At 41.3% G+C, this 25,435-nt stretch overlaps 3 protein-coding genes and 1 long non-coding RNA gene across 8 annotated transcripts; 1 reads left to right on the forward strand and 3 right to left on the reverse strand.

Annotated features, from left to right (window-relative positions):
- Positions 1 to 566: 566 nt before the first annotated feature.
- Positions 567 to 4,286, reverse strand: krr1 (KRR1, small subunit processome component homolog). Its single transcript, XM_005801168.3, has 10 exons — positions 4,174 to 4,286; positions 3,552 to 3,727; positions 2,959 to 3,093; positions 2,719 to 2,844; positions 2,320 to 2,403; positions 2,064 to 2,120; positions 1,567 to 1,737; positions 1,327 to 1,404; positions 1,075 to 1,171; positions 567 to 998 (listed from the first exon to the last, which is right to left on the reverse strand). Exons 1-10 carry the CDS (start codon positions 4,247 to 4,249, stop codon positions 847 to 849), a joined length of 1,152 nt encoding a protein of 383 aa, XP_005801225.1. The 5' UTR covers positions 4,250 to 4,286; the 3' UTR covers positions 567 to 846.
- Positions 4,287 to 4,364: 78 nt separating this feature from the next.
- On the reverse strand, positions 4,365 to 13,483 carry LOC111611806. 3 transcript variants are annotated; one of them, XM_023349935.1, is made up of 19 exons: positions 13,267 to 13,483; positions 13,130 to 13,182; positions 12,992 to 13,052; positions 11,748 to 11,902; positions 11,604 to 11,668; positions 11,398 to 11,491; positions 10,927 to 11,190; positions 10,538 to 10,831; positions 10,049 to 10,300; positions 9,607 to 9,921; positions 9,403 to 9,524; positions 8,649 to 8,862; positions 8,406 to 8,558; positions 7,768 to 7,958; positions 7,438 to 7,589; positions 7,090 to 7,347; positions 6,268 to 6,421; positions 5,426 to 5,555; positions 4,365 to 5,247 (listed from the first exon to the last, which is right to left on the reverse strand). In XM_023349935.1, coding segments are annotated over exons 1-19 (3,051 nt in total). In that variant the 5' UTR covers positions 13,269 to 13,483; the 3' UTR covers positions 4,365 to 5,125. The 3 variants fall into 3 exon arrangements, with proteins under 3 accessions (XP_023205703.1, XP_023205701.1, XP_023205702.1); XM_023349933.1 differs by having other exon boundaries at positions 13,130 to 13,483; XM_023349934.1 differs by having other exon boundaries at positions 5,088 to 5,247; positions 5,426 to 5,583; positions 13,130 to 13,483.
- On the forward strand, positions 12,670 to 25,048 carry LOC102223293 (cAMP-regulated D2 protein-like). 2 transcript variants are annotated; one of them, XM_023349936.1, is made up of 9 exons: positions 12,670 to 12,716; positions 14,042 to 14,993; positions 15,751 to 15,952; positions 16,185 to 16,318; positions 17,199 to 17,326; positions 17,501 to 17,619; positions 18,723 to 18,863; positions 19,027 to 19,199; positions 24,122 to 25,048. In XM_023349936.1, exons 2-9 carry the CDS (start codon positions 14,538 to 14,540, stop codon positions 24,572 to 24,574), a joined length of 1,806 nt encoding a protein of 601 aa, XP_023205704.1. In that variant the 5' UTR covers positions 12,670 to 12,716; positions 14,042 to 14,537; the 3' UTR covers positions 24,575 to 25,048. The 2 variants fall into 2 exon arrangements, with proteins under 2 accessions (XP_023205704.1, XP_014325068.1); XM_014469582.2 differs by lacking the exon at positions 12,670 to 12,716 and having other exon boundaries at positions 13,778 to 14,993.
- Positions 14,902 to 15,850, reverse strand: LOC111611807. Of its 2 annotated transcripts, none has more exons than XR_002754238.1 (3): positions 15,772 to 15,850; positions 15,335 to 15,409; positions 14,902 to 14,985 (listed from the first exon to the last, which is right to left on the reverse strand). It is a non-coding gene; the product is annotated as an uncharacterized LOC111611807 (long non-coding RNA). The 2 variants fall into 2 exon arrangements; XR_002754239.1 differs by having other exon boundaries at positions 15,335 to 15,460.
- Positions 25,049 to 25,435: the final 387 nt, after the last annotated feature.

Consider the following 25,435-nt stretch of genomic DNA (forward strand, 5'->3'; position numbering starts at 1 on the left):
TCTTGGAATACTGATATATGTATGGCAATAAGAATCACAATTTCAAAGGAATATTTCAAACACCTTATTCAATCCATGTAAAACAAAAACAAAACGATGTAATTTTGAATACCAAAGGGCATCCCACTGGTTAAGAGTTTGCCCTAGACCAGTGGTCAAGGGCCAAAGTCCTGTAACTTTTTTTCTTAAGTTTTGTTTTTGGCTCAGGCAGTCTTTGAGAGTGGTTAGACAGGAGAGTAGGTAATGAAAGTGGGGGAAGACATGTGGCAAAGGTCATCAGGCCTGGACTCAAACCTGTGATGTCTGCTTCAAGGACTAAGTTCTCTATACGTGGGTTGCACTTTGCCAACAGCAGAAGCACAACCTGCAACTTTTAGATGTGTCCCTTGTCCTGCACACTTGTTAAATGGTGAAACTGGGGGAGCCAGTTGTGCTGAAGTAGAGAGACATCCAAAGTTGCAGGATACCGACTCTTGACGACTATCCTAGACCTTGGTAACTGTCAGCTTCTGGTGAAAATAATAGTGTAGTGTAACATGGATGACAAAAATAACAATTTAACAGTATTCATATCATAAAAAATACTTTAATTTTACATTTATGAGTGACTTGGCATCCTCAGTGACACAGTCTAAGCAAAAACAAGAAATTACATCTGTCCAAAACTGTCGAAATAAAGAAATGAAGACAAGAAAGGAAGAAACATTTATGTACATCATCTCTAACACTTTGCATCCTGACATCTGGGAAGAATTTAAACCCTTCCAGTCCTCTCTCGGTACACCCTGACTGTCCAACAATTACTAGTCATATAGTACATGTTTATATGATGGACTTGGTGAGGTGTTAGCCTTTGTCTTTAGTTTTTCTCTTCTTTTTGTCTGTGGTGCTGCTGGTGGGCGGAGGAGGGATCACAGGTGGAGCTCCCAGTTTTTTCGTTTTGGCCTTCTTCACTTTCTCCTTGATGGCTGCGATGTCCAGTTTTCCTTCTGTAGGAGCTGAACACAAACATTCAGGGGGTTAATCAGGACTTTACAGTCACCTTACAGAGATAAGTCCTCTGAACTCAGCTACCTTTAGCCGTCTTCGTCATTAACGGTTTCTCTTTGGGAGGAATGAAAGCTTTGTTCCGCTCTTCTTGCTTCTTGGTCAGCGCTTCTGCTTGTTTGACCTGAAAAAAGAACAAACACTATTGTTACATTTCTTCAGGGTGATGCAACTTTACTTCATATGTTTCACAGGGTTTTTTTTAGCAAAGATTTAAGGAAGTCTCTTTCACATGAAAGAAGTGGCTACATTTAAGCAACAGAAAAAAAAAATGCTTACCTTAATTTCCCCCATCTTCTTCCTCCTTTTCACACTTTCACGCAAAAAGAATTCACCCGAGGCAAGCTCCTGATCAACCTGTGATGGAATCCAAACAATTAAAGTTACAGATTTATCTCAATGTGAGATAAATTATGAAGACAGATATCAGGTCAGTTAGATAAAGAGACAAACACACTTAGGAGTGTAGTACAAGGTAGTTGCACAAATTCCTTTTTTCACATGCCAACGCCACCTGACCTTGCTCTCTGGCTGTGGAGGAGGGAACGGGGTGTACTCCTTCTTCACGCTCTTCTTCTTGGGTTCCTTGCGCTTGGAGAGGTTCTTGTGGCGGAACTTGGGCAGGAAGCGTTCCCAGTTCTGCGTCCGCAGGTCTGGGTCTTTAGAAAGCTCCTGTTTGATCATCAACGTCTGACGGTTCAGGCAGCAAGAAAGAGAAAATTAGAGCATTGACTGTTGGAACAACAGAACAGTAAAAGCTACAGTATGGATAATTAATGGTGTGCACATTTAATGACCAATGATAATGGCATTTTCTACAATTGTTAATATTTCCAAAACATAACTTTTTTTATGCCCTCAGCTCCAGGTTGAGCCAGCCATGGCATTCAAACCCAGAGGGATTTTGTTTCCGTCAGGAAATCAAGAACAAGGATGGAGAAACTCTTCATTGGACATGAATGTCTTAGACCTTTAGGCCTGAAATAGGAAGCTGAGTCTGAGAGCAGCTAACATACCTTGATGTTGTAGATGGGGTGGATGTTCTTCATGGTGTCCATTACCACTTTGCGTACCTGTAGAATAAAATAATTATTCTTCATTCTGCGGTACTTTCATTACTTACTTAGAACCATAAAATATAAACTTTGCAGTGAATCAATTTCTGTTTGGTTGAGTGTGCCTTTTAGCAATAAATCTAATACTGCTGGAAATCCTGTTTATTTTCCTATATAGGGGCAGTATTATGTAAAATAGACGCTGTGGAACGCTTACCTCTTTTAGGCCATTAAAGGGCCCTAGTGCTGACACAGTGTTGCCCTGCACCATCACATAGCAGTTGGTTAACAACTCTAATGCCTAGAAAGCAAAAGAAAACAAAAATGCATCATGAAAAAGATTATTTAATATTTTAAAAAATAGGTTAAAGAATAACTTTTAGAGAGTAATACAATTATAACTGGTAAGCTGAATTGCAGAGGGGAAGAGAAATTATGTGGCTAAAACACTCTGCTGCCACCTGGTGACACTTTACTAATAATTCACTTCCACTGATGAATATATGAATGTTAAGAAAGATGTAGAATATGTATGTCGAGACAATATTTACACAAGTTGAACTTCTTATGCTGAATTAGCTCTGATGCAAAAAGCTAAATTACTTTAAGGTTTTACCTTTAAGGTGGAGCCCTTGGGGCCAATCAGCCGCTGCCTCCGCTTTACAAACCGCTCTCTGTTCCTCACCATAGTGCCGATTTTTATGATGTCACAGGCCACATCATCTTGTAATATGCGGACAGCCTGGAAACAAGCAGGATGACGGTGGAAGGTAATAATCAGAGTTTTCTGAGGGTGGTACAGGTTAGGGACTGTGTGAACCAGGTAGGTCGTGATAAACAGAGCAGAGGCCTTTACCTGCTCAAAAGGAACGCTCCTCGCCAGCAGCTTAATGAGGTCTCTGGCTTTCACAATGGCGTACGGATCGAATGTCTTCTTGGTGGTGCTCACGGTGACACTTCCCTCGATCAAGTCTAGAGAGGCTTTGATGTGCTGAAAGAAATAAGATTTAGTAACATTCGAACCGCTGCTGGGAGTGGGCTGAAAACCTGGGCCCTGAAGCAATACCAATATAAATAATGAACAGGCATCTGATGAAACCTGTAAGTCTTGAGCTTATTTTTATAATTTATTAAAAATAAAATTGTCCCAATTCCAGTCCCTGATCTCAGCTGTTCGCTCTAAAGCCAGAACAACATTTAATTTCAATCTGGAGCTAATATATATTTTTTAATTGACTCTTTGTAGGAAAAGACATAAGCACTATTAGGTATGTGGTCACCATGTTGTTTTTGGCAATACAGTGCAAAAATAAAAACTTCGCACATAATTATTTGGTGTAAGATCTTTCCATAAGCTATCTTGCAAGTTACATTTTTCACTGAATATCCAATAAAAGCTCTGAACAATGTAAACAGAGTGTAGAATCAGTGGGATGACTGTGTACATACCAAGTCTCCCAGAGCCTTGTCCACCAGCGGCCAGCACTCTTTCAGGTAAGCTTCCCTGTATTTGGGGAACAGCGTGGCGAAGCTGCTCTCCTCCAGCAGCCCGCGGGGGTTGTCCTCTCTGGTGAACGCTGGCTCCTTCCACCCATCAGGAACAGTCAGGAGTTCAGATTCATCCACTGCGAGGCGCACAAGAAATCGCATTCAGTGAGAGTGCCACTGCTAAAGGACTGTACGAGTTTTTAAGGCTTGTTGATACAAATGGCACATCAGCCAATCACAACAACTCAACGCGTTTAGGCATCTAAACACCTTGTCAAAGGTTCACCTGATAAAGTTACGAGTGTAGACGGAGTCCGTTATATTTAAATCCCGTCAGAGGATCTGTAACAGACTTCTATAGTTTTTAATCAGTTTCATTGTCGCGTTGCTAACTTTATGATCCAATATGTAAACAGTTAACACAGTGGGCAGTCATTTTGTAAACCGAGTGGATTACAGCGTGCATCACGAAAGGTAATGAATACGTCAACAAATTTGGAATAAACATGTCCTCCATAAACTATTATTTTGCTCCCTGCAGTAGCAGCTGACGGTTCGGAACTCTGAAGGATCCAGAACTTACCTGGAACTTTGGTCTTTTTAGGGCTTTTAGCTGTTTGGGCTCCACTCGTGCTGTCTTTAGCGGTGGAGGCCGCCATTGCTGAGAAACGGCGGAAGTGACGCAAATCTTTGCTTCTTCCTGTAGACGTTTACAGGAAGGACTGTTTATATTCATATTTCTAAATATAAAACGGAGTTTTAGGTAACTTGACTGCCTTTTTTTTATAAAAAACAAAACAAAAGGCGTTGTGTAAAATTAAAAAGACTTGGTTGTATTGATATATATATTAAAAAATTAAAAAATTAGTTTTTTTAACTGCGTTTTTGTTCAATAATTGAAAAGTGACTGTTAGCTTCTATTTTCTTCATCAGCATCACTATAGTAGGAAATGTTTTTTTTTAAACAAATATGCAAACTTACAGTATTAACATGAAAACATAAAACAAAAATTAGAGTAAAGAGAATTCTCTTCACAAGGAGGTTATGATTTTTACTTCAGTTTCAGAGTAAAGACCCCTGAGCAGAAATTCAGACATTTAAAAGCAATTCAATTTCAAATAAACATTTTGCTGGCTTTTGTCTCTTATGTATTGATCTGATTATTTATTTTTTTTTTTTACCTTTTATGAATTCTTACACTTTACTCCACTTTGTAAACTTTGGAGGTTTTTCCTTGACCTCCAAAGTTTACAGTGCAACAAGTATTTGAAAAATAAAAGACCTTTAAAATCACTCCTGTCTATTTATCCAATATTTTAAACTTCAATAATTAACCAGCATGGAAAAGCATCAGGATATTTAGGTAGACCACAGCAATCAAAATTTGGCATTTTCTATTAACTATGTTTTGTTTCTGTAACCCGCCTGTCCCCTCAAACAGCTTTCAGATAACAGTTAAAGGCTTTGATCTGCGGGGGAGCAGTTTCCATGGTCACACCAACACAAAAAGCTCTGGGAGGTGATTTCAAGGTGTTTATTGAAGCCGTAGCTTCTCATAGTACATCATTACTGCCTTAATAGCAGTCAGTGAGAGCACAGAGATTCCTAAAAAGCTTATTGATGCAGCAATGATAACCATGCTCATGTGCTCTGCCCCTGAAAGAGAGAGAAATAAGTTTACCCAAAACACAGAACATTAGGAACATTTATTGTAAGTATGACACATTTGCATTAAACTGTGTCCATTTGAATGCAACAAAAAAACCCTACAAATTACATCAGGTGAATGAATTGTGTCATAATTCATTATGCTAGTCTGAGGCGGTAGACTCACAGTCGGACGGATGGCTGGACTTCACCCTCATGCTGACCGTCAGCGGTCCAGCAGACACAACAGCAGCTTGTTTCTCCTGTCTGTCCGTCTGACCCGCCGACCTTTTTGGGCGCTGCTGGATGCTGCAGTTCTGCATTTAAATAAGGGTCAGCTGGTTTCTTTTAAAGCAAGGCCACAACACATAAAAAATTAAAGTTTGCAAATCTTCTCCAGTTTCGCAGAAATAAAAGAAAAAGATTCCTTGAATGATCAGAAGACTTAAAAGATATTAACAGACGTTTGTTATACAGCATTAGAATGATCATTTCTTCATAAACTGATTTTAAAACCAACTAAAATAAAAACTAGTTTGGTTTTAATATGATTATCCTTTAAAAAAAAGTAGTCAGTTTGATATCTTCAGGATCAAATATTTGGCTTGAATAAATATCCAGGAAGTTGTGGCTTGCATATAGATACGGGTCAATTCCCAGTATGAACGTATGGCAAGATTTTAAATAATTGTGCTTTCAAAGCTGCGGACATGTTTGGACATACTGCTCTTACAGCTTATCCTCTTCATGATGCTAAAGAATATGTTGCAAACTGACCACATATTACACCAGTAGTGTTTTGGTACTGGGGTATGCATTCCAAAGCTCAGAGTCAGAGGTCAAATGTTTGATTTTATCACCACCAAGGTTTTAATGCAAGTATAAGTAAAACCCAGGATGTGGACAGATTAACATGGAGTTGAATACGCCTTACAGTTGATCATAGTTCAAAAGGAGAGTGCATTTTATATGAACCAGGCCAAAGCGCTATGCTCAGTGGATCTGATGCCATTATCTGCACAGTCTTACCCGAGTGCAGTCTTCCTTATGCCCACATACGTTGGTCAGGCAGTGGAAGTAGAGCGGTAAGCCTTTGGGCATGTGGAACATCTGGATGGAAAACCTGCTCCTCTGTGCCAGGCCGTTAGCAGAGAGCCACTGGAACGTGTTGTCAGTGGGACAGCTGAAGGGAAGCAGTGGAACAAACAGTCTCCTTAAAATCTACAGTAAGTAAATATTAAAAAAAAAAAAACACACTAGACACGAGGTAACCTTAAATAAAACTTATAGTGCAAAAGTATTTATACCAATTTGTGTTTGCAATGTAAAACTGTTCAAATTTAAAAGTATTTTGTTGGATTTCTCTTTAAATAATTTATGTAATGGGACCAAGACAAATTAGTGCACAACAGAGATGCATGCGGATGATGAATTATCACATTTTTAAGAAGCGGGCTTTTGTCTCCTAAATAAATTCTGGTGGAACCAACTGTGTAGATTGCAATCTCACTGTATAATCAAGCTGTTCTGTGAAGGAGTCAAAGTGTTAGTTAGATAAACAGCAAGCAGGCCAGGGCAGAAGTTGTGGAGAAATTTAAAGTATGATTAGCTAATAAAAGGTAATTCAAAACTTAACATCTTACAGAGAACTGTTTACCATCTGAAGATGGAAAAGCACATGTGAACCTTCAAGGGAAGGCTTTACACCTCATGTGTCAGGCTGGGAAAAGAGAAAATTAATCGGAGGCAGCAAAGAGGAAAACCAACACTGGATGTTTTGGGGTACAAACAGAGCTCTGTGTCAGTTTCCAAATAAAAAAAAGAAGAAGAAGAAAGAAAAGAAAAACGTACCCATCTTCAAGAAAGACAGCCTGGACTGAGTCTTGTGGGTCGGTGCTCTCGGTGGCCCAGCAGGACTCCACCTGCAGCAGCACATCCGAGGCAAACGAGCGGTTGGTCTGCAGAGCCACCTGGAAGTACAAGGTGTCCTCATGTCCCAGCTCTACGGGATCCGTGTAAGCATGGCTGTAAGACTCGTCCTTAAACAAGTACATGGTCAGACCCAGCAGTACCGATGAGTTAAACTTCACCAGGGAGAGTGAGGACAGCCTGAAATCAAACAAACAGCACACCCAAACTCATTTATTCCAACTTATTTGATCTTACAAAATTAGGAGAACACTAGGATGTGGTTCTCACCATTCCATGTTGGCAACGACTTGAGCGTTTCGGACATAGTGTCGAGGGTAGATGCACTTCCAGACAACCTTGAGATCTCGCCGGCTGATTGTATGCTCTTTACTCAAACTGATGCTCAGAGTATTTTGGAGCACAACGTGGGTTTTATTCCCCTGGATACACACACGCACACACACTTCTATGCAAACCATTTAAAAACATCCCCCAAAAAGCAGCATTTGCAGGTTAATGTACACACTTTCCATCATTGAACAATTAAAATGAAATAAATTTTAAAACAAATGCAGTGGCTACAGCAGCATTTTCGTCCGAAATGCAAGTTAGTTTGACCTTTTTCTCCATTCCACACCCTGGTGGATGCCGTGAGGTGTTGAAGTAGTACACAACCTCCGTCTCATTCACTGGACACTGGCCGTCGTTCAGTTTCACCTCCAGCTTTCCCCCAAACAGAGAGGTCAGGTAGGCTTTTGCTATTCCACCCATCATAACTCTCTCCAGACACTGGCTGAAAAGTCCTCTATCTGTTTGAGACAAGAGATGCTGCATTTTTTTAGCAGGACTTTGATGTCAGTTTAACAAGAAACTGGTCAGAGCTCTGAACTGCACAGTCTAATATATTCAGCAGTTTACAGTGTTCAGCGCATTGTGCAGACCGACTGGCAAGTCAAAGGTTTCCCACCGGTGTATAATCTTTATTGCAACACCATGGACTTAACATTGCATGGGAACAGTTTTTTAAACCTTCCTGGGTTGATGAATAGCAACAATTGCTCCTCTGTTGAAACCCGTTTAACCCAGAACTGCAAAGTACCAAAAATCCTGTGTGATCTTTTTATCAGGACTTTAAACTATCCAATATAAATAACTGTCATGAGTCAAACTTTCCCTTTAAATATCAGTGAAGAGTTGGACCCATTTCAAATGAAAAGGAAAGTGTTTAGAAAAACATCAGGAGTCCTGCTTTGTACCTTTGCAGACTGGATGTGAAGCTGCAGGCAGATGTAGAAAAGAGCCGACGTCATAGTAACCGTCCTGGCAGACGCACCTGTATGAGCCCAGACTGTTGACGCACACAGAATTACGGGGACAGAAAGGTTGCATGGACGCACACAAGTTTGAACCTGAAAGTACAAAGCAAGTCTCAAAAATTGGTTTGACTGAGAACAACATCTTATACGCGAGACCAAGACAAGCACCACGACATCACTTACCATCCCAGTAAATGACTCCGTTCTCTACACTGATGTCAGACATGTTGAGAGAGCCAATGTGTCTGAGCTGGTCGTCAACTGGTAAGTCGACGTTTGTGTTAGAAGCATCAAAGGACCTAAAAAGAACTGCTGTCCTTGCTGGCTCATCTGCAGGTCCCAGAAAATCCAGCTCAATTCGGGCTGGCCGCTCATAGTCCTTCAACAGTTCCTCCAGCTTAAAGGACACACACACACAATCCTTCAATTACGGCAGAACCATTTCAGTTTGTTGCATACGTATGAAAAATGCTGCTTAAATTAAATTGATCATGTGTCTTGGATACAATGATTTATAAGCTATAAAGTTCCTTGCCAATGTATTCAGAACCTTTAAGCTTTTATTTTAGCATATACAGACAGATGTTGCACTTTTCAGATTTTAGTTTGTAAAAGAAAGATTTAAAAACTACATTTCATTTGGTTTCCACTTCATAAAGTTGTACTAATTTGTGTTGGTCTATCAAATAAAATCTTGGTAAAATACACTGACGCTTAATTTTGTGCAGTTCAGAAACACGATAAAGTTCAAGAGGTATGAATAATTTACAATCAATACTATCAAAACCTTTACCCAAAAGTTATTTGTAAGTCTATTGGTTGTGAAACATGTAAATGTCTGACAAGGCATCACCTCAAGAACATATTTGACTATAATCAATTTAACTAAAACACACAAACCTTTTTGTATATATTCTAAGTTACACATTTGTCTCACCTTAGTCTTTAAAATCTGATCCAGCTTGGCTCTAGATTCTGACGGGTCATTCTGTTGATCATCAGGCAGAGACCAGGGAACGACCATCTTAAGACCAATGTTGTTGAAATCAATCTGCAGCTCTACACAGGGCCCAAAGTAGAAAGTTAGCTTTTGTTTCTAAACACAAAGTCTACCTTGACCCTGATCACACCTACAACTGACCATTGTTGTGAGGGGATTCAATGGCCCTGACGTCAATCTCGAACGTTGAATTGGCTCCTTCAAAACCCAAACGGGACGGTTCAGACGCCCACAGGCCGTTGCACTCCTCCCATATGTCCAGGATGTAGGCTTTTCCTGCCTCCAGGCCTGAAAGAGGCAACTTGTTGTTGAACACACGGCTGCTCTCGATGACGGAGCTGTTCTCCAGGGAGAGCTTGTACATGTAGGCCACCGCCTGCTGATTAGGGAGGCTAGGTGTCCACACAGCTGTGGAATCACTGGCCCGAAACCTGAGCTCGGACACGCCGCCAGGTCCTGGACAGACAGATTATTTACCATTTGCAACAAACATAAATAACAAAAAACGCAAAAAATGAGTTGCGCCACCTGAATACAGAGGGTGGGAATACAATAGAATGTCAGATGCTCAGATTTGTGTTACCTGTTTGAGCTGTGATTGTCCTGACACTCATGAGCACGTTGTCACCACACACCGCCGCCACCTTGGCTTGGTACTTCTGGCATGGCAGAAGCCCCGCCACGGTGTGCATGGTCAAGAGTGTGGTGTCCTTCAGCGCCCCCTCATGGTAAACTCTGAACATGGAGATGGACGAGGTGTTCTTTACCTCCCAGCTTAGAGTGTAATTGTTGGGCGCAAACGAAGTCTGGTGCAAGAAGTAAATGTTGGAGAAATCTGGCAAGAAGACAGGAACACAGATCAGGTTCTGTGACATCAAAATCATAACTTTTATGGAGAACTGAATGCTGGTTTTTAAAATGGAAAAACTCAGCATTTCCCTAGAAAGTAAGAGCTTGGTGACAGTTGTGAGTTGATGTATAAAACAACCCTAAACACACTGAAAAAGCTATAATTGTAAGGTTTAGGTCAAAGTATATCAATATACACAGCCCGGTTAAAGTTCAGACTTACCAGAGTTTCCTTTATTCAGGACCATTCTGCTGTAGCGGGACTCCAACCCCAACTGGCAGACAGTCTGCAGGCCAAATTTCAGCCTGACACAGGGTTGCAGGTCGGACAGCGTGAACGTGAAGCTGTCGTCGGTCATCCACAACTCTGCCTCCTCTGTGACATGGTCTGTACCGTTCAGGTAGAAGATCGTGAGGAGGAAGACCGAGTACTTCAGGTTTGCAGGACAGTCCCAAGCCAAGGATATACGGCTGCTGCTCCACGACGTCACTTCGAAATACTTTGGAACATCGGGGTCTAGTGGAGGCGGGGAAAATTTAATGAAACTGAAATTCCTCAACTTGCATATTAAAATACTGTCCTTTCCAACCGTAAGGTCTACATGTTCATACCTGAAATAGTAGAGAGGCATGTGAAAGAGTAAGTGTGGGCAAGCTCCACACAGACCACGTAGCGAGTGCAGGAGTCCAAGGCGGTGAAACGGTAGTGGTCCAGGGTGGTGTTGTCCTCAAAGAAGGGGTTGTAGGATCCCATTTCAGTGTGGTAAAGGGTCACCGTGTGAGAGGAAACATCTTCTGGACTGTTCACCAACCAGGACACCAGTAACATGAAGGGACTCCTGGACTCCAGTTTGATGGGGAAGCGCAACGTATGACCTCAGAGGAGAGAAAATGTTCATTCAAGTGGTTGGCATGCAGCGGTCACATCTAAACGTTTCCGCCCCAAAAGCGTTCTTTAGGGACTGTAGTTGTAACATGACGAAATGTGGAAAACTTCAAGAGGTATTAATATTTGTGAACCTATTTTATAAGCTTGACTTTCAAGTCATCAGCCTCAAAGTGTTAATGAAACGTTCTTCATACCAACAGCGAGGAAGAAGTTCTCGTCCTGGTGGAGGAACGTTGTGCCACTTTCACATGCAAACACCTCAGTGGGTTCGAGCAACTCCAGGAAGCCCTGAAAAACAAATATGCAAGTAGAATTTTGTCCCAGTGGAAGCAGTGTATAACACTTTATCAATGACATTCATCTTTGAACAAAAGTAAGCCTAAATATATGTTAGCAATACCTTGGTCGCATTTGCTGGCTGCTCTAAGGGTTTGTGTTTGCCTGTGATTTTGATCATCTTTGTACCTTAGGGTGAAACTGAGAAAGTTCTTACAGGGTACAAATAATCGATAAAAAAAAAATTATTTGGCACTTTGGTTCTTACGTGGGCTGATTGCTAGGGTCCATCTCCGAGTAAAGCCTCCATACTGCAAAGCAACCTTGTTTTCTACAACTGGAGACACCGTTACAGAGGTAACTCGCCCTGCTTTTCTCATGAAGTTCAACGAAGTGCCGTTGAGCCACAAGTTTCCATTTTGCCTGAAAGAACAAAAATACTTTAAAAACCAAGTCTTTATACTTCAGAGCAATAACTGTTTCCCTTAAAATTATTCTCATTTCTTTACATCTATTCTAAATACAAACAACGTTTAAAATATTTTATAGTTAAATTATTTTTTCAGAAATTTTGGCTAGATGAAGCTTTAACTTTGATTCAGTCTAGCAAAACTATCATGCATCTTAAATCATAGCTACACAATATGATTATTCAGAAATAGTTTAACTGACAGCTGTAGACAGAGCGGATGAAATGTGCAAAACATTGGCCTTTAATTATAAGGAGGGTTTCATTCATTCTGTAAAGCTAAACAAGACGTTTCCCATTGAATTTAGAAAAGAGTACCACTTTAAGCAAACATAATTTATGCTAAATGTAAATTAATGACCGTTCATCAAAATTGATAAAGCCTAAGTTTTGGGTGATCCCGTCTCATTTTCAAATAAATCAAGTTCTAGGTTGAATGACAAAAACTCCCTGGAGCATAAATATAGGCATGTAACAGTAGAAAATATGTACTAAATATATCTTAGCAGAAATTCTATGCAACATGGTTTTTTTTTTTTTTTTTTTTTTTTAATGTTCAGTAGTTTAGTTGCGTAAAAAGTTCCAGGTCTACCTCAATCTATACTGGAAGGGCCCAACTTCTTCTACATCAAGCCCCGTTTCGTGACATTTAAGAAACGGAAAAAATAAAGGAAACCTTGTGACGTTTTCACTGCGGACATTTCAACAGCAGTTAAACTGTCACGAGCCCGACAACGACGCAGTTACATAAAGAAAATTTCCAGACCGGTGAGGGAATTTTTTATTTTATTTTATTTTACAACGTTATGTTGTGTGTGTTTTTTTATTCGCTACCGAAATTCCGCTCCTCGTCATTTTGTGACAGCGTTATATTTTAACTTAGGGAATATAGTTGGGGAGAAAAGCTCGTGACAAAACACTGCATGGGAGCACGAGCGCGCTGGCCGACAGTTACTTTTTTTTGCGTCATGAGTATTTCAGCAGCTAGTTTTGCTACAGGTACGTTTCTGGTGAGAGGAGCGTTTTTTCTTTTTCTTTTTTACCCATTTAAAGCGTCTTCCGTGTCCAGCCAACAAAGTGAGAATAGCATGTCGTAGCATCTTCCTGTATTTAAATAAATGGAAACATTTACCGAGTTATCGTACACATACCTAAACAGAAAAGAGCAGGTCCATACTTACCAAACGAATGAGGCACTAATATAAAAAATATAAAGGAGTATTCCAACGAGTTCCTGAAAAGATTAAAATACATATTAAATAAAATAATTAGGCTACGTTTTGGTTTTTAAACTCGCTCTGAATATGAATTTCCTTACATTTTCCTTCTTTTCCGAGCAGTTACCAAACTGAAAAGCAGGCAATGACAGACAGGCTGTTAATAAGAGGCAGGTGTGCAGAGCTATGCTTCACCTGCTCAGGTTTTCTGACGTCACAAAAAAAAAAAAGTTTGATAAAAAAAGAGGAAATGTAATAACGTCACGGTTCTGTGTATCGCTGTAAATGTCGTTTATAAATACGACAACTTTTAATTTTAGCCTAAGAATTATTTTTTTTTACTTTGTTTTTTGTTTCCTTTGGGGTGTTTGCGGTTTCGTAGCATTATTGGTCATTATTATTGTTTAAATGTCAAGAGATTTACTGATTATCTACCAGTCAATATAAAAATTGTAAATATAAAAAAAACTTCCACCAAAAAAATCTTTATCAATTTTCTATAAAAAAAAAGTTTGAAGTCAAAAATTTGCTAGAAAATCTAAAATTTTCAAATTAAGTTCGTACATTTTCTAGAAAAAAGTAGTAATGTCTTGAGTTTAAAAGTTGAATTTTTTTTTTACCTTTGAAACTCAGAAAAAGTCCAAAAGTGGAAAACTTTTGAAACGCATAAATGTTCACGTTTTTTTTTCTAGAAAATTTCTGAGATTAATCTCAAAACCTGGGAGTTTTTTTTCTATCTACAATGGCCCTAATAGATTGCCATAGGCTCTTTGTATAAAGCGCAATAACGAGTGAAGGTGTAACATGACAAAATGAGAATAAGTTGAAACAGTTTGAATGTTTTTTTTATTTGCAAATGACACTGTGTTCATACAGATGACCCCATGGTGACCTCCCAGATTTTCCAGTTTTGCGTTGTGCTACAGGAGACCAATAGATGGCACTGTGTACTTTACTCCAATTTCACTTAAAGCTACACTAAAGGAATCCCCCCTCCCCAAAAAAATTAAAATTTATAAAATAAAATGCATCTCACTGAAACAGAAAAGACTTTTAACAGACTTCCAAACCTTGTTTTGTTCCACATAAATCCAGAATATTCCCTTTACCTTGGATGTATGACTGTGATTAGCCTGGATTAGGCAAATAAAAGGCCAGTGGTCTTCTATTAGTGGTCTTGGAGTCCATTTGTCCAGAGTTAATTCAGTGGTCAGAGAAGGCACCTTTTGTCTAAAACAGAACCAGGCAAATTCTAGTCACGCGCCGCCCGCGAAGAGCTCGAGGATCGCCTCTGCCTCATCTCATAATTCAAGTCAAACCATGATCTAGGCAGCGAGCCGTCCAGAGCTATAAGAAGCTCCGTGGTGCGATTATGGAGAGCCGGCAGTGTCTGCTGCTGCTGCTGACTGCAGGTACTTTAAGGCCTTGCCCTGGAGAACCGAGGGGAAATGACGATGGCGTCGACCCCATCGGCCTTCTGAGAAATATTTACGGCAGGCTGCTGGTGAGGGCCGAGCCGTTCGTCAGGGACTCTGAGCTTAAAGAGCTGAGGCGCCCAGCGGAGCCTGAAGTCACACAGCAAACTGAGGGCAGAGCCGGCGCTGATGGGCCGGTGGCGTTTACCAAAAACGGGCAGATTAAGGGCGTTACTGTGGATAAGGCCCATGTATTCTACGGGGTGCGCTATGCAGACCCTCCAGTCGGTGCCTACCGCTGGAAACCCCCGAGACCTGTGAGCCCGTGGTCTGGGGTCTACGATGCGTCGTTCCCTCGGCCGGCGTGCATGCAGGTCTGCAGTGGAGCCACCTCCTCGGAGTGTCCTAAGAAGGTGAGAAACGCAAACATCTTTTGTTCGCTGCTGGGGTACTTTCGTGGGGTTTTAGTGTCTAAATGCGTTTTTCACATTTTCCGAATTTGTTTGCAAATTTACATGTATTTTATTGGGGGCAGCAGGGGTAACAGTTTGCGCAAAAAAAAAAAATGTAAGAATGTACTGTAAAACAAATTTTCTAAACTTTTTCCTTAAAAAATCTGAAGTGTGGCACACATTTGTATTCAAATCTCTTTATTTACACCAGGTGTGTAAATCTAAGAACCTGCTCAACTTGTTTTGATTCGATTCAAAAATACTTTATTGATCCTAAAAGGAAAGTAAATGTTGTTGAATACCATAATAATTCCAGGTTCTCCAAAAGGTGTGGTAGATTCTGGTGGCTGTGGGGAGGCAGGATCTCCTGTAGCAGTCTGTATTACAGCACATTTGAAGAATCCTCTGACTGAAGGCACACAGTTTTTCTATGACAGTCATGAAGAAGATGCTCAGGGTTGTCCATAAATATAGAACATAATAATACAAATTAATTAACAGTATACACAAAGTTTGCTGTGAAATGTAATATTTACTATGTATTTATAGCAAATATTTTTACAAGAGGCATAAGCGTTAAACTCAAAAAACAAACTACAAGAAGAAAGAGACGGAAAAAAGTAGGAAGAAAGAGTAGACAGAATGTGAATTTGTGTTTATTTTAAAGTGCAGTCATTTGCTAGCACAGCAAGAGCTAAATGACCTGCGTCCCTAACAGCTCAGCGAGGACTGCCTCTACCTCAACGTCTTCGTGCCTCTGGATCTCAACTGCACCTCCCCTCTGTGGCGCCCCCTGCCTGTCATGGTGTGGATCCACGGGGGTGACTTCATAGCCGGCTCGGCCTCCAAGCCCGTGTATGACGGACGCTTCATCAGCAACTTCACTTGCACGGTTGTTGTGAACGTGGAGTACCGACTAGGTGAGGAACACTGGTGGTGTTTTAGCACCAGGAACGTGTAACACTATATATGAGCACCAGAAAGCAGGAGAAATGAGTGTTTAATTGGATGAAGTGGCCATCCAGCAGGCTGGAAATGGGGGCATGTGATTGGTTCTTTGGAATTCAGAGGAAATGAGCGTCTTTCCTAAGTTGATTGTGTTTTTTTGTTGTTTTTTTTTTGCTGACGATGCGAACTGGTCTCTGGTGGAAGGGGCATTCGGATTCCTGGTGTCGGGTAAAGATCCTCTGTCCTCCGCTACGGGGAATTACGGGATCCTGGACCAGCAGGCGGCGCTCTTCTGGGTGCAGCAGAACATCGCAGCGTTTGGGGGCGACCCTAGCAAGGCAAGCAAAAATGCACACAAGCACACCACAAATGGTTGCGTTGGGTAGCCTTCCAACATAAAATATTCGTAACAGTGCACTGGGATGCAATTTTCTGAAATAAAAAGTCACAAATAAGCATATTTTAAAAAGAAATAAACGGGAATTATTCTTTGTTGTTCATATTAAAGGTGACTTATTATGGTTCCCAGTACAGGTTAGGCTAGACAAAACATGTTTGTAACATTTATTGAGATTTTAGTCTGCCCAGTTCAGCCAATGTTGAGCTTCTTTTAGAATTAGTTGATTTAGGGTCTCTGTCACTTTAAATGCAAATTAGCTGCTGCTGGCAATGCTTCCCTCAACTCAACGTTTACGCTCACATGTGAAAAAGAGTATAAACAGATGCACAATTCTACAACCCATTTTGTCATTTCTACCCATTTCTACTTTTCAAACATATACATGTTTGAAAAGTAGAAGTGGAGCCTCCAGGACAGCCAACAAGAATGCAGCAAGTGGTTTCTGGGTGGTAAGTCATCAACAAAACACTTGTCTTTTAAAGCAGCCATTGTACAGCAGCAAAACCAGCTGACCAAACGTGCTGGAGCTCCACTGAGGTTGCTAGGTCACGGTGTGACTTAAAAGTTGGGAGGTTTATTAACCAGCTTGTTTTCCAGACATCATAAAAACATCTGGATTGTTTTTTTTTCAAAAGCAGTTGATACCTGAATGGAAAAACAAAAATGTGCAAAACATGAAGTCTGCATAATATGTCTCTGTTAAATAAAAAACAAATAGCCTCTCAAAACCTGAAATTGGCTGAAAACTAAACACAGGATATACATTTGTTGCGGATTTTCTTATCCCTTTATCACTCTCGCCTCTTTTTGTGGTTAAGGTTACGATATTTGGAGAGAGTGCCGGCGCTCAGTCGGTGAGTCTTCACTTGATGATCCACAGCAGCAAACCTCTGTTCAAACAGGCCGTCCTGCAGAGCCTGCCCTTTTCCATCCCACTCAAGACCAGGTAGGAAACCCACATCTCGAGGTCAGCCGCGCTCTAAAAACAGAACCTGATGCCTTCGCACTCGCTCAAAGGACTCTACGCTGCACCCAGCCCTCTCGGCGTCTTTGGCACGCCTCCGGATAACTTCGAGCTGCGGACTAATTTGGTTTCCCCCCCCCCCCGTCTTTTTCCCAGACACGACGCCCTGAGGCTGGGGAAAGACTTCGCTAAAGAGACCAACTGCTCGGCGAGCGACTTCGTCTGCCTGCTGTCTCTCGCTCCGCAGGCCGTCCTGGCTGCACAGATGAAAACAAGTAGGGCGCCACAAACCCCCACCCACCCACCACCCGAATTTAGAGCTGCCCACACACTTACATAAGTCAGACAGCAGGACGCGGCGGGTCTATCTGGGAAAGATGATGAAAAGCTTTTATTTATCTCGAGTTAGAGGAAGACAAAATGGGTTAAAGTGAACTTTTAGCCCCTAAAGGAGCCGTTTGGTGGGTTTTACTGCCTCACAGCAGAAAATGAATGTCATCCATCTATGGTTGGCAGGTTTATTGATCAGTGTCTTTAAATCCGGGATTCTGCTCTGAGAGACAGTTTTCACTTTTACTTTATACTAAAAAAGACAATAGGGAGAAAACTCTCAGTTTTGTTAGCCACTTTAACTGTTTATTCAAAGCAAATTCAGGACCACGCAGGTGTTGCTGGGGTCTTTGTAAAAACATGTTTCTTGTTACATCAGTTATCTTGTTCTGTATATTTGGAAATGGAAAGAGTTTTAAAATAACTATTAATTAGTTGGTTATTTGGTTATTTTTGGAGGGTCAAAATGTCAATAATATAATATGTGGAAGATTTTAGTAGAACGGGAAAGTATGAAGCATAAGTCATGAGATTGTTATGAGCAAAGTGGTAAGTTGAGTTATTTGTTTTATTATTGATATAGCTTAAAAGAGGCTGTAAGAAAACAATCTATAAAACCCACTTGATTCATAAGAAGCCATCTGATTGGTCGGTCACTCATCCAATCAGACGAGCAGATTTGTCATTGTTTATTTAATTTGTCAGTAGCAAATACATATTGATGGATTACTAGTGAACTTGATTGATTTTGGTAATCACGTTTCTCCAAACGATATTTTAATTCTCCTGTATGTATGTACTAATTATTGCTTCCTGCTAGGATTGGGCGATAAATCAATATTATCAATTAATAACATGTTCTGTTTTGGAAAATCAAGATTTCTTTTCCACCAGCGTGCTCTTTGGGCTTCCGTAGCTCAGAGTGATAAAGGCAGCCATCTTTATTTTTACAAGCATGTTTTACAGTTTAATGTGCCGTTTGTGAGGCTCCTTCCTCTGTTTTGAAAAGCTCACTTCCAAATCGCTATGGCGTTCTTTCCGTTCGCAGGCTCTAAGGTCGTGAACCCGTTCAGGTTCCTGGAGGTTTTCGAGACGTGGGGCCCGCACATCGACGGAGAGCTGATCACAGAGCAGGCCATCACCGCCTTCCAGAAGGACGAGTGGCAAAAAGAGAAGGCGTTGCTGCTCGGTGAGGCAACAGCAGCAGCAAATTCTAATGTCTTATTATTTTTCATCCTGCTTCCTACTGGACTCCCACAGGTCCTCGTTAAAAATCCTCTAACGTCGGTGATATTCTTTTGGAGCGACAGTGCTGCAACGTTTGTTCCTTTGGACTGTTTTCTGCCCTGCAGGAACGACCTCTGAAGAAGGAGTGCTGTTTGTTTACGGCGTCTTCGGCAAGCCAGTGTCTGTTGTAGAGGCCACCGTGTACATCGCAGCCATCTTTAAGCAGCACTCTCTGAGGATCCTACACAAATACCTGCCGCTCTACAAGGAGGCTGACCGCAGAGACATGCTAACACAGGTAGATGAAGCTAAGCTAAAATCCTCTCCTTAAGCTAGGTTCAGTTGGAAACTGGCACAGTTAGAGAAACCTAACTGACCGCTTTGGACTTTCCATTTGCATGCTGAAGAAATGTAAAGATAAATCTATTAGCTAATCCAATGCAGCTGAATCCAATACAACTAGATTAAATCTAGTTAGAAACAGCATAATAATCTTCCTTTCATTCTGCTTTTAGGGTGTTTTCACACCTGATAGTTCAGTTGACTCGGTTCGATTGGGGACCAAAAATGCAACATTTGTTACATTTTCTGCTGCTGCGGTTCTGGTGTCAAACGAACCAAATTCTTGAAAAACCTGTTTACCTCCCTGCCTGTAGGGGCGCTGCACCAAGAACCACTGAAGGAAACAACACAAACACCCCTGGAGAAGAGGTTGTAGGATTTCTCCACCAGCCATTTCTCCTGCTAACCCTAGACTCTCACGTTTGTTTTTGCTGTATTTACCCAGAATGCCCTGCACTGTAGTCCGCTTCCTACTTTTGGAGCGGTCTCTGGTCCGCTTGCATCCACATATGCATTCGAACCACACCAACATTCACTTCAACCGAACCAAAACCTGGGTATTTAGGCGGACCAGAGTTCAAGTTTTTTGCTCCACATCAGAGTTTGGTTGTGTATTCACACCTCCCCAAACAAACCAGACTTTCTAGGCAAACAGACTGGAGTTGGATTAAAGCGGCCTAAACTGGGCTGGTGTGAATGCACCCCTGGAAACTCTCGGAACCACAAAGAAGCCAGCAGAATGAGAGCAATGTGTTTGGATGAAAACATGCTGAACTATGCCTTGCAAATGTTTCAATGTCTTGAAAATCTTTGCATTTTAATCCCAAACGTCATTGTATTTTGTTGGGATTTTACACAACACAAAGTGATGCAGGTTGATTGTGTCACAGCACATGGCGTACCTCCTTCCCTGTCTTCTTTCTGAGCAGAAAAAACAGTGATCAGTTGTTCTCTTTTGCTGCTAAAATAAAGTAAAAACTTACAGCGTTCTCCAGTAGTCAGCAGTTCAGACTGTCTGAAAATGGCCTGCAGTGGGCGCTGTAGCTCCAGCTCTGCCGCTCCAACATCTCTAACCTTGAGTGACAGGCTGTGCTTTCCCCCCCTCTCCATCATTTGCATGGAGGAAGCATGCAGACCACCTGAAGCCAGAACGGTTGTCTGCTTAAATGCAACCCTGACTGGTGCGCTAAACAGGGACTCCATTCTCATGCGGGTCCTTGGTGACGGGTGGGATCAGCTGTGGAATCACAGATCAAGACCACGGCCTCACCAGAAGAGGAGGCACTCACTGTCACTACCAGAAGAGAGTTGGATAAAGACATGGTGTTTCAGAAACGTCCAAAGTGCGTGAAATTAGCAGCTTTTATTCAAGTATTTTCAACTCCTTTTATTTATGTCATGCTAAATCACAACTACAGCAAAAGAAGACCGACATGTAATGCAGCGTCCGTTTTAGTTCCAATTTCTTCATATTCGTGTACGCATTTGACCACATATTTACAAGTACCAGGAGTTACGCACAAATGTTCTTTTTACGGTCTACAAATTATGCTTCACAGGAACAACTATCCACAGTTACACACAAAGATGCTTACATGGATTACAAATCCAGTATTATACAGACACACAGGTATTTTGAGACTATTTTCACTCTATAGTGTCTGTCCATCAATCACATTGGCAGCTGCAGCAGGACTTAACTGCAGAAAGTTACTACTAAGAGCTAATGATGCTCGTCATAAAGGAGTTTAGGCGGTTATCTCGAATTAAATATGGCATTATGTATTTTGTACCAATTATACGTTGTGTTGGGTTGCTTCATTTCTTGCAAACCGCCGCAAGTTTATCATTTGACCAACAACGCTACCTCTCAGCCTTCTGTCTACTTTAATCACATCTCCTCCCTTATGTGGATTAGCATTCCAGTATTTTCTGTGTAAGAAGCAGTGAGATGGTCATGTCTCATCTGCGCATACAAGCCCAGTCTGTGTGATGGGCCTTGATGTTCTTTAGCTATAAGGCTCAGACAGAGTCAGTTTTCCACTGGAAGAAGCTGTGTTTCTCAGAAAGACGAGACTTCTATCTCAAAGCTGCATACTTTATGTCTTCAGAGGCCCGAGCGCATCAATTAATCATGATTTCTGTACCAAAATGATGCCCCGACTTTACACAGCCTGACAAAATATGCATTTCTATTATTCAGCCACACTTGGCTGGTCAGTAAGGACGCTGGAGCTGCAGCCAGAGCTGGCCCCACTGCATACGCCTCATGTTAATGTGAATAAAGGACACTTCTCCACAGGAACTGGGGTCAGCACACTCACTCGCTAGAATATACGCTTGAACGCCAAGTGTGACGCACTTTAAAAACTATCTCTACATTATTAGACATATTTTATCCCTGTACACGTGATCTTGCCTAATTTTGACTGCAGCATCCGACTTGAGTTATGGGACGTTTTGTACCAGACACATTATGTAATGCTTAGAAACAATTTCCAAATGATATGTAAAATAAAAGTTCAGAAGGGGAAGGTAACGTCTGCAGCCTGCAAACGTTGGATGCGACATCCATTTTCCTCAACACACCCACATAAAAACTAGCAACCAGCTAACAAACATGCCACATACCATTTTTGCATGAAAAAAAAGTTTGCACAAGTAAATCATTGGAGCTCTACCAGTTACAGAGCTACCAGTTAGGTCTCTTGGTAAGGTTTTACTTCCACTTCACATTAAGTCATTGCGATGTTGGTCTATTTCAGAAACTCCAACTAAAATGATGTGAAGTTGTAATTGTAGTTTAGATTAACCCTAACTGTATGATTGCATGGATTAGAAGTTTTTTTTTTGTGCGAGAGTCACTGCCACTCGAAGGCAGAGGGGGAGTTGTTGCATAACACCGCATACCCACTGGATATCAGCATTCAGGTGCAGAATGTGCCTGTTCTGAGCTATTACATTTCATCTTGAGACAGTTTGGAGCAGACATGAGCCTAATATGAGAAAAGAGAGAAGGTGTATGTTTGTGTGTGGTGGGGCGGGGGGTTGTGTTTGTTTTTTTTACTTTTTACAGGAAGCTTGTTTGTGTTCAGGTGTGAGATGTTCAGCCGTGTGGGCGCAAGTCGCACACTGCCCAAAAAGACACACTGGTTTCCAGGTAACAGGCAGGAGAGAGGAAGTCTGGTTTCACTTCTGTTGCTTTCCTTTAGGCAAGAGGGAACACCCGATTTGTATTTTTTATCTCTCTGCCCCAAGCGCATCTTCCCGTAGAAATCCCACTAATTACTTCTGCTCACACTGTAATCTGCGGCACCTTTAAAGAGCAGTGATGCTTAAACTGATGGCCTTTTTAAAAAAAATGTATTTGACAGACTCTTTAATAATCAATAGACGAACGCGGGGCGTTTTATTCCCCAACTTGAAACTGATCCCAATGTGCAACAAGCAGAATGAGAAATTAAAACCCTGAAATACGGCCGAACCGTATTTTAATTACGGATTTGTTACCATTTTAATTACGGCTGTAAAACAATAAAAATAAAGAGCAAACATTTTCGCATCTCTTCAAATAAAACACACAAAGCAAATAAATATCCAGCAATAACTGGACATTTGCTGCAAAGCTCAAAAATAGTCGTACCAATGATGGATTGAGTATAAAGGAATCTTTCATCTTAACATGTTTCTTTTGTGTGAAATATGACACTGCCATAGTTTTAGCCAAAACAGAACAATTTCTATAGATAACTAAAAGTTCCACAGGAGGTTCTGAAGCATCCTAATTACCCCGATTAATTGGGAACAACTGTGTTCATCAAATCACCGGATGAAACAAAAGAGAACACAACACAGGGAATTATCAGTATTATGGAGAAAATGAAATATTAGAACATGTTATTTTAATATGTTGAAGAAGCAAGACAGAAAGAAGATCTACTTCAGCAACATTCAGCAACATTTAATTCAATAAATATACTACAGGGAAACCCAGAAAGTAGAAGTATTCAAATATTAAGTAGGTTTGGATAAAAGTTCTTAGAGTTTCAGGGGCATTTGTAAAAAAAAAAAATCCAACGTGATAGGAAGTCAAGTGATATCTGAAATGGCAAGGCTGACAGTGTGAGAGGTGAAAAACAGTCCTAGGGTTACCACCAAGGCAACCCTGAAGAATGGAGACCAACGTTATGACAACGTCCCAAAGCAGATAATCCAGCGGATACTGTATACTGATGGAGTCCTTGGGTGCTGAGCAAGAAGGAAGCCACCACTTAGCATCTTCAAAATCCCATCTGGACAATCAGGAAGAATCCTGGTCTTGTGTTTTGTGGTCAGACGAATCAAAAATCGAAGTGTTTAACTGCACTGGTGAACCCTCTGTTTAGGGTAGAGAAGAAGATGTGTTCTATCCCAAGAACATCATCCCCACAGACAAGTTTGGTGGCTAGCATAAGAGGTTTTGGAAAATACAAAAAGACTAAAGATTCTCAACCCCACCCATTGTTTGGTAGCAAAGAATGTCTCAGCATGACTACGATCCAAACGGCCAGCTGAAGTGCTGACGAACTGGTTAGTCAACAAAAATATTGTTTTGTTGTGACCTAGCCAGAAAACAAAGAACAAAAAATATTTGAAGCAGTAGCGAGAGCACCATGAGCATGAATTCAAACATGTGGTCCAGCTGTCCCAGATATAACAGCATGTAGAAAACCCTGGACGTCCAGAAATGAGCAAAACCATGTAGCAGTTCGGATTTTGTCAATTAGATTTACTCATGGTTTTTGTGACATTATGGTGACAAGGAACTAAATTAATCATAATGCAGCACCTAGTTGTGGTGAAATCACTTATCTGAGACCATTTTATTTCTCATTTCAGATCATCACCGATTACGTCTTCCTGTGTCCGTCCAGGAGGTCGGCGCGTGCCGGAACAACTGCTGGCGGTCATGTATGGATGTACGTGTTTGACCATGTGGCCTCAGACCGCGGCGTCTGGTCCGGTCTCACATTCTGCTACGAGCACGTCTGCCACGGGGCGGAGCTGCCCTTTCTCTTCGACTCTGCCCCGGTGGCCAACTACTCCCTGACCTTGCCTGAAAAGCTCCTGTCTAACCGGATGCTGTGCTACTGGGGGGCTTTCGCACACACTGGTGACCCATCATCAAGGGCTGAGCGGACGGTTTTCTGTCGCGAGCAACGTCTTCCCGTTTGGCCACGCTATTCTGACACCAGTGGCTGGCTCTTCATGAACCTGACGGTGCGGTTGCATGCGCAAGTCGGAACCAGAAACCATATATGCGACTTCTGGGACCAGCTGGGCATCTACTAGCTGGTTGCAGCTGGTTGGAGAAATTAGGTTGGGTCTTAATGAACAGCATTGCCATATTTTACAACTTAGGAAAGAAGTCAAGAAACTAAACTTGTTCAATGAAGACATGCAAACCTATTTTATCGTCTCTTCCGAAGACTTTGATAGTGAAAATCACATCAGCAAGAGAGAAGAACAATACAAAGAACTTCTAGAAAACTGTACAAATGTGCAGGGATGCCATTTGTGTCATAATGTGTGGTGTGGCATGCTAACTTGACCCTATCATGCTAAAGTCAACATACAATATGTTATAAACTAGTCAAGCAATCTTTTGCAATGACAGTAGTAACAATGCAATGATTCTTTCTATGCATTAAAACATTGTCAGAATAAAGCTTGACAAAAAAGAAGTTACAGACCTTTAAAAGTAAAATTATTAGCCTTTAGCTTCTACTTTGTCAAATAAATTTACTCATGCCATTTCCTGTCTAGTTCTTCTGTTTCCTGTTTGTCGCAGAATCTGTCTGATATGACAGAAAAATAAACTTTTTAGCATAATTAATGGAACCTAGTGATAGTATCCTGCACCAATCTGTGGTATCCGATCCTTGACATTTTCTGGAGGGGGATCCTCCAAAGATAAGACCGGAAGATCCTTCAACTTATGATCATGCATCTTCGACGTTTGTGCTTTAAGCTACACCAGCGTTTCCTCTTTTTCACTCAGATAAAACAGATTCCAACACATTTGCCCTCTTCTCATGGAACATCTTTGTTTGATGCCTTCCCCAAGAGGCTGACACCAGCAGAGCCGTGGAAAAAAAAAAAGACAACATGATTCATTCATGTGGTTCTGTTGGCATCATCGAACCGTGACCT

This window comes from Xiphophorus maculatus, chromosome 17 (genome assembly GCF_002775205.1).
Source record: "Xiphophorus maculatus strain JP 163 A chromosome 17, X_maculatus-5.0-male, whole genome shotgun sequence".
NCBI classification, from domain to species: Eukaryota; Metazoa; Chordata; class Actinopteri; order Cyprinodontiformes; family Poeciliidae; genus Xiphophorus; species Xiphophorus maculatus.

Excerpts from the sequence above, each read along its gene's own strand:
- krr1 (XM_005801168.3), bottom strand. The coding sequence starts at position 4,249 with ATGGCGGCCTCCACCGCTAAAGACAGCACGAGTGGAGCCCAAACAGCT. Across the intron at positions 2,404-2,718 it reads CCAAGGGCTCCACCTTAAAG|GCATTAGAGTTGTTAACCAA; the intron begins GTAAAACCTTAA and ends TTTGCTTTCTAG. Across the intron at positions 1,405-1,566 it reads CTCCACAGCCAGAGAGCAAG|GTTGATCAGGAGCTTGCCTC; the intron begins GTCAGGTGGCGT and ends ATTCCATCACAG.
- LOC111611806 (XM_023349933.1), bottom strand. The coding sequence starts at position 13,202 with ATGTATTTTAATCTTTTCAGGAACTCGTTGGAATACTCCTTTATATTT. Across the intron at positions 11,669-11,747 it reads GACCCTAGCAATCAGCCCAC|GTACAAAGATGATCAAAATC; the intron begins GTAAGAACCAAA and ends TTTCACCCTAAG. Across the intron at positions 11,191-11,397 it reads GAACTTCTTCCTCGCTGTTG|GTCATACGTTGCGCTTCCCC; the intron begins GTATGAAGAACG and ends CTCTCCTCTGAG.
- LOC102223293 (XM_023349936.1), top strand. The coding sequence starts at position 14,538 with ATGGAGAGCCGGCAGTGTCTGCTGCTGCTGCTGACTGCAGGTACTTTA. Across the intron at positions 16,319-17,198 it reads TTGGGGGCGACCCTAGCAAG|GTTACGATATTTGGAGAGAG; the intron begins GCAAGCAAAAAT and ends TTTGTGGTTAAG. Across the intron at positions 17,620-18,722 it reads GGCTGCACAGATGAAAACAA|GCTCTAAGGTCGTGAACCCG; the intron begins GTAGGGCGCCAC and ends TTCCGTTCGCAG.